Below are 6,606 nucleotides of genomic sequence, written 5' to 3'. Positions count from 1 at the left end.
GGCACATCCCCCCTCCACCCAGGACGGCCCCCCTCCCTGATTTCTGATGCCACAGACGAGCTGTGCCCTTTAGATCGTGGAAGCTCCGGTGTGGCCACTTTGAGTCTGGCTTCTTCTGCTCAACATTGTTTGTGAGATTCTCTCACATTGTGATGTGCATCCCTTCCCACCACGCTATGACATTCCAGTAGGTGAACACATTGTAACTTATTTATCCTTTCTTCTGCTGATGGACATCTGGGTTGTTTCCAGTTGTTTGTTTGATTTTTTAAATTACTGGCACTTGAGGCTCGTGTTTGTGATGATGACATCAACAGTAGCTGCCGACCCCTGTGGTGGGCTTGGCCCCAGGTACTCCTTGGTTCAGGATCTCGAGGGCAGGACTCAAAATTGTCTGGTAACTGTTGTGTGTGCGCACACGGGTGCATTTTTCTGGGGCTGGGATCATAGTTTTCATTAGATTCTCAAGAGATGTGTGACTCTTAGAATGGCTAGACCAAACTACGGTCCCTAAGCTGGGGCAGTACAAGTGATGCCTACTTGGGAGACAGGAAGTGTCTTGTTCCACACTGGCACATCTGCCCAGGTGACTGGTCTCACTGTGTGCGAGCTGACTCTGGACAAGGAATCTCGCCTCTCAGTACTTGGAAAATGGGACACCAGGCCCTGCCTGACAGACTGCTGCGAGGATCTGGTGAATGGTCCCCGTCTGACACACAGAAGCAGCCACCAGCTGTGTCTGTCACCAGATCGTTCTATGTCTTCTTTCAGACTTGGGAACAGTCACTCAAGGGCAGACCCTGATGGCTGCAGAAAAGCCCCAGACTTGGGAGTTCAGTTATGGCTCAACCGCTAAGGAACTTGGTGGCCTTGATTTCATCTGTGAAACGAGAGGAGAACCCTGTCGGGCGCCCCATGAGCACACTTCAGGGGCTCCCCAGCCTGTGGCCGCAGCAGCCTCCTCCCCCGCAGCCGAGGTCTCCTGTAAAGAGGCTTCACTGAACCGTGCTCTTCAATATGCTTTGGTGAGCAGGATCTGCAAACGTTGACAAGTCTGCTGGCTTAATAAGTATCATTAGCAGAGAGTGCTACTTACTTTCCCAACTTCCCCTTTCCGAGCTGTCAGGCAGCGACCAAGCTGAGGAAGAGTCAGCACTCCCCACCTGACAGGCCCCTGGGGGCCGCAGCACAGCCCAGGATGGCTTTCCTGGCCCTCAAGAGTCAGCACCCCTCTACTCCACCTCATATACACAGAGAAATAAGACACCCGGCAAGTCGAACCGAAGTCAGTGAGGGGTGCCTGAGGTTGAGCACAGGCACAGAAAGTGCTTTCAAATGTGAAGGGAGGAAAGGCACATGTGGGGAGGGACTGACGCTTCCAGCCAGTGGGGAGCTCAGAACATCACCTCCTCCCCACTTCAGTGATGCTGTGGTGGCCTGGATGGTGGTACAACCCAGTCTTAGGGATGCTGGTGAAAGCTGGGCTGTCAGCAATAAGTGCCAAGGGCAGGGGAGGGGCCTACACACAGCAGGGAAAGTGCATGTGCGATGGCCCGTAAGGCCACAGTCTCAGGACACCTCAGGCAGCTGGGCACAGATGTTCCTGTAGCAATCCCACCACTGCTCTGTTCTGCAGACCCCAACTCTGGCCCTCCAGGACAACAGCTTTCACCTCAGCCCTCCCCACATGCATGTAATGGCTTGGAAGACCAGGGAAGAATTACACACCGAAGCAACCTGCCAGAGAGTCTCATGTTGTAAACACTTATTTATTTAAAAAATACTACAGAGGGGAGATTTGGATTCAAAAAACACAGAGTCATATACAGAAACAAAATGTATTGGACCAAGAATAAGGGGGGTGGGGACACCAGAGGCATTCCAGAACAGAGAAGAGTGGAAAACTATTTACACATCGTTTATAAAAGAGCAAGTCTATAAAAGAGTGTAATACCAAGTATAAATGTAAAATATAGTGGCACGTCGTGTTAACAAAAAGAAGAGGCCAGTACCTCGTGGAAACAGGCAGTCGGGGAGCCTGGCGGGGGAGGTCTGCCTGCTTTGTCTGCAAGGCCACTGTGGGTGCGGAGCACCTCCCCCAGGCTGGGCAGCACAGCTGTTGGGGGGCAAAGAGGGGATTCGCTGTGAGAACCGCATAAAACAATCCAGAGGAAACCATCTCTATCAGAAAAATAAAACACAAGTTTAGGTGATTAGTGTAAAAACAGGGCCTGTGTGAGGTCGCTGGCACAAGGCGGCACAGGGAGCGGGAGAGTGGTGCTCCCTGGTCCACGTGAGGCCCAGGTGGGTGCCTGCCCTGTCTTCAGTCGGCTGCTCTAGGTCAAGGTCGGGGAGACCCACGCCCTGCCCTGTGAGTCACAGTCTCCATTCCTCAGCTCCGGTCCTCAGCAGCTGGGGGACAACACACCAAGGCCTGCTCTTTGAAATACTTTCTGGGGTTTCCTCTGTGATTTTGACACTCCCTGATGACCCCCACAGTAACATTAGGCTAAGTGTTGCTCATGATAATTAAATAAAAGACATGCACCCAATTCAAGAGAGCAGCCGACACTGGCGCAGTCTCTTTGAAATACTTTCTGGGGTTTCCTCTGTGATTTTGACACTCCCTGATGACCCCCACAGAAACATTAGGCTAAGTGTTGCTCATGATAATTAAATAAAAGACATGCACCCAATTCAAGAGAGCAGCCGACACTGGCGCAGTCCTTGGAGCCAGCAGTCCTTTTCCTCCTGTCTGTGCACTGGTGCCCGATGGCAGCTCCGTCCGTATCAGAGGCAGCTGTGCAGAGGAAGAGCTTTGCTTCATGAACTCTGGAGACGAAAGACTGTCTTGGCAGAAAGGGCCCTGCAAGAAGCTACTATGTCATAGAGGAGTGGGAGATGGGAAGGGGACTGGTCAGAAATCAAGTCCAAGCAGGGTGCTTGGATGCGGGAAAGGCAGGTTCACCTGGGCCACCGCACACCTGGCCCAACTGCTCCCCCAGCCAGCCACCGCCTCCCGCTCCCCTGCCCCCGTTCTGCTGGGGTCAGCAGCGGCAGTGACCCTGCCACCTTTAAGACTCTAGCTTTCTTTCCAGGATTTGCAGTGCTCATCACAAGAGAGCAAGAACAGGCTCTGGGACATGGAGGGGAAAGTTGACAAAGACACTACCCACACCTTGGTCTTCTTCAGCTCCCACCTATCTGGGACCCAAAGGCTGGTCAGCTTTAGTGCCCCGTTTCCCCCACATCAAGAGCTGTCCTTCACATGAAGAAATGATGAGTGGCCTCAGCCTTGGGCAGCAGAGGAGGGCAGTGACCCGCTAGTGGCCCTGGCTGTGCACACCTTCCTGGGATGTGGCTCGTGACACACGTTCTCAGCATACGTGACATGGGATGGTGAGTACAGGTGCTCGCTCCACTGGGTGGGTGGGGGCGACGCTGCGTAGGCCTTGGTGCAGCTCCTGTTCTTGGGGAAACACAAGAAGGCGCAGCCAGGAAGCGGCTCCCCAGAGAGGAGGACAAGAAGGACCGTCTTTGTGGCTGTTCCCAGCTGGCCTGGAGGGCTCAGTCTGAGGTACCAGGTGGTGGGAGTCTGGTGGGCCCTGGCTGCAGGAACTCCACAGATAAAACTCCAGGACACAGGCGGCCCAGGCTAGGGACGGGAGGTGCAGGAGGACAGTTGGTGCACGATGTAGGTAGTTGGGCTGGACTCCACGGGGCCCTTGGTTCCGCCTGGCACAGAGCCCTTGGGCCAAGGTCCCAACTCACTGGTCCTTTGTCAGCCACCGTCATGGGCACAGGCGAGCCCTCATGCACTTCAGGCAACTCCAGCTGGCTTGACTCCGGGCTTCTGCTACCTCTGCACGATGTCACTGATTTCTTTCACAGAACTGAGGAGCTTGCTGAAGTCCTGAGTGGCTGCCGAGCCACTGCCTGCTGTCGCCGGGCAGATCTGAAGCTCCCGGAGGTTATTCTCCAGTTTGTTGATGGCCTCCCGGAAGGCAAACTTGTTCCGCATCTGCTGGATGGAATCCACGTAGCTCACGCAGAACGTGTAGAGGTTCTTGCCAGCTTCCAGCACCGCACTGTGGCTGGCCATCTGTTCAGAGTTCCTGGAGATGGCGAGGCATAGGGCCTCGGTGCTGTCCAGAACCACGCCCTTGGTGATGGTGCCGCTGGTGATCCGCTCCGGAGGCTGTCGGGTTTTCCGAAGAGACACGCGGGTCGATATGAGAGGGATGAAAGCAGTGGAAGATGGCTGGTCCCCTGCCAGGGCGGAGGGTGCTGATGGCAATGTGGAGGGAGCAGGGGTGGGGCTGGTGGGGGTCCCCGCTGGCTTGGTGGATGACTGCGGCTTTGGTATGGACGGGAGCACAGGCTTTTTGAGGCCCTCTCCTAGCTGGCCAGGTTTGGTGGTGTCACTGTTCACAGCATCCCCAGCCAGACTCGTGGATCTTGCTTTTGCACTGGCACCTGCCGCCTCCCCAGCCACTTCCTGGCTCGGACCCTGAGAGGGTTTCCCGGCCTTCCCCACGGAGGCCGGGGGCGGGGGCGGTGGGGCGGGCTTGAGCTTGGACAGCTTCCCCTTGTCTCTCCCGGGTGACTCAGAGGGGTGCTTGTGCCTCCTCACTCTGGATTCCTCGGTGGGGGCCTTTCCGGTACCTCCGGCTGTGCCTGTCCCCGCTCTGCTAGTGGGGGGCACTGGCTCAGATGCAGCAAGGGTCCCTAAGGCACTGCCCTTCCCGGTCTCTTCCTTGTGGGGGAGGCCTGAGGAAGGAGCCACCATGACCTGCCGANGCGGGGGCGGTGGGGCGGGCTTGAGCTTGGACAGCTTCCCCTTGTCTCTCCCGGGTGACTCGGAGGGGTGCTTGTGCCTCCTCACTCTGGATTCCTCGGTGGGGGCCTTGCCGGTACCTCCGGCTGTGCCTGTCCCCGCTCTGCTAGTGGGGGGCACTGGCTCAGATGCAGCAAGGGTCCCTAAGGCACTGCCCTTCCCGGTCTCTTCCTTGTGGGGGAGGCCTGAGGAAGGAGCCACCATGACCTGCCGACGGAGGAGTTTTGGGGTCAGGCTGGGAGGGCTGGAGCCTGGGCTGGACTCGGTGGCATCTTTGAAGACTTCGTCAGCAGCTTCCTCGTTCTTCTTCACCAGCCTAGGTGGCGGGGTCACTGTGCCTCTGGTCACCTGGTCAGACCTGTTCTCACTTGCCCGCTTCCGGGGCAGCGCTGGCTTCTCACTTCTGTGTCCTCCAAATGTGGATGAGTCGAACTGTTTCCCAGTGGACTGCAAGTCCCGGGGCAGCGTGACTGACCTCCACTCTGTGTCCTTGGCCCCATGGGGCACACAGGAGGCCGAGCAGGACCGCAGGAAGCGCTTGCTGGAGCTGCCGCCACCCTCCTCCTCGCTGGCCGCTAGCCGGCTGCTGGTCAGCGTGCTGGACTTCTTCCACAGGTGGGGAGACCGGATGCCCGTGCCCCCGGGCTCCCGGAAAGCTCCATTGGGGACAGCAGCCCCGTTGCTGGGCTTTGGGGACTTGGCAGGCTCGGCCGTGTCCGAGGGGGTGAGGGTGAGCGCCCCGTTGCTGACGTCTCGGCCCTCTTCCTCGCCGGGTCCCCGGCGCTCCGGCTGCCCGTCCATCTCCCGGAAGGAGCTGCTACGCTTGGGTGGGGTCGGGGCTGTCTTCTTCTTCTTCTTGATCAAGGCGCTGAACAAGTTGGTCTTTTTGTCTTTGGGGAGAAGGCGCTCATCCTCGTTCAGGCCGCTATCTGGGGGACCTCGCTCTTTTCGAGGGAGCAGTGGAGACACAGCAGGCTCGTGGTCCACGGGATCTGAAACACAGTGGGAAGCGCTAAGCAACCGCAGACTGAAGGCTCTGGAGTGGCGAGCCCCGGGCTGACACCACAGGCCTGGGCCTGGTGACCAGCTCTGCCCCCCACTCGCCATGAGGCCCCGGCAAGTTCCTTCTCTTCACTCAGCTTCAGCTTTCTCACTCTAAAATGGAGGACAGTGGACATGGAGCATTTGTCACAGCTCTGGGCATGGGATTTCTCAATAAGTGCCATCGCTGCTGTTAGTGCTGTCATTAGGAAAGGCTTAAGTCTGTCTTCTTGAAGACAGAGGAACAAAAGGCTGGGATGGCCCACCAGGCCTCCTCACCCCACACAGGTTTACTTTAAAGCAGAGACCCTCCAACATCACTCTCTGGTGGGTAAAAACGACAAGGCCCAGCAGGGGTCGGAAGGTGGCAAAGACAGCGAAACTCGAATGAGTTATATACATTTCTACCGCAGGGCTGAGCAGCTGATCGGCAGCCCTGGCTCACCATGTGACCACATCGAAACACCCTCAGAAGTACGCTGACGGGCATAAGCCAACACGACCAGCTGCCACCAGGCTTTTAGTAAGCACAGCATTTCCACAGTGGCCTCTCCTCCTCCTCACTGCTCAATTACCCGAAACCATGACTAACGGGAGGACAGAGGGTCCATGGTTCAGGACAGTCTAGATGCCACGGCCTCCAAAGCGGGTCAACAGTATGACCCCGCAGGGTGTGGAAGCACAGAAATATAATTTGGATTTATTTCTTATGTAAGCCTTTTTTTTTT

At 56.9% G+C, this 6,606-nt stretch overlaps 1 protein-coding gene across 1 annotated transcript in view; it reads right to left on the bottom strand.

Moving 5' to 3' along the window:
* Positions 1–2,587: 2,587 nt before the first annotated feature.
* Positions 2,588–6,606, bottom strand: part of ABL1 (ABL proto-oncogene 1, non-receptor tyrosine kinase) — a 32,957-nt gene continuing 28,938 nt past the window's right edge. The window contains exons 10-11 of the mRNA XM_008590511.1: positions 5,045–5,829; positions 2,588–4,792 (exon numbers count right to left, since the gene is read on the bottom strand). Of these exons, the coding sequence (XP_008588733.1) occupies positions 3,857–4,792; positions 5,045–5,829 (1,721 nt within the window). The 3' untranslated portion in view covers positions 2,588–3,856. The remainder of the gene's footprint in view (positions 4,793–5,044; positions 5,830–6,606) is intronic.

This window comes from Galeopterus variegatus, unplaced genomic scaffold (genome assembly GCF_000696425.1).
Source record: "Galeopterus variegatus unplaced genomic scaffold, G_variegatus-3.0.2 Scaffold6171, whole genome shotgun sequence".
Classification (NCBI taxonomy): Eukaryota; Metazoa; Chordata; class Mammalia; order Dermoptera; family Cynocephalidae; genus Galeopterus; species Galeopterus variegatus.
Note: the sequence above shows the minus strand (reverse complement) of the source record. Positions and strands in the feature narration are given on the sequence as shown.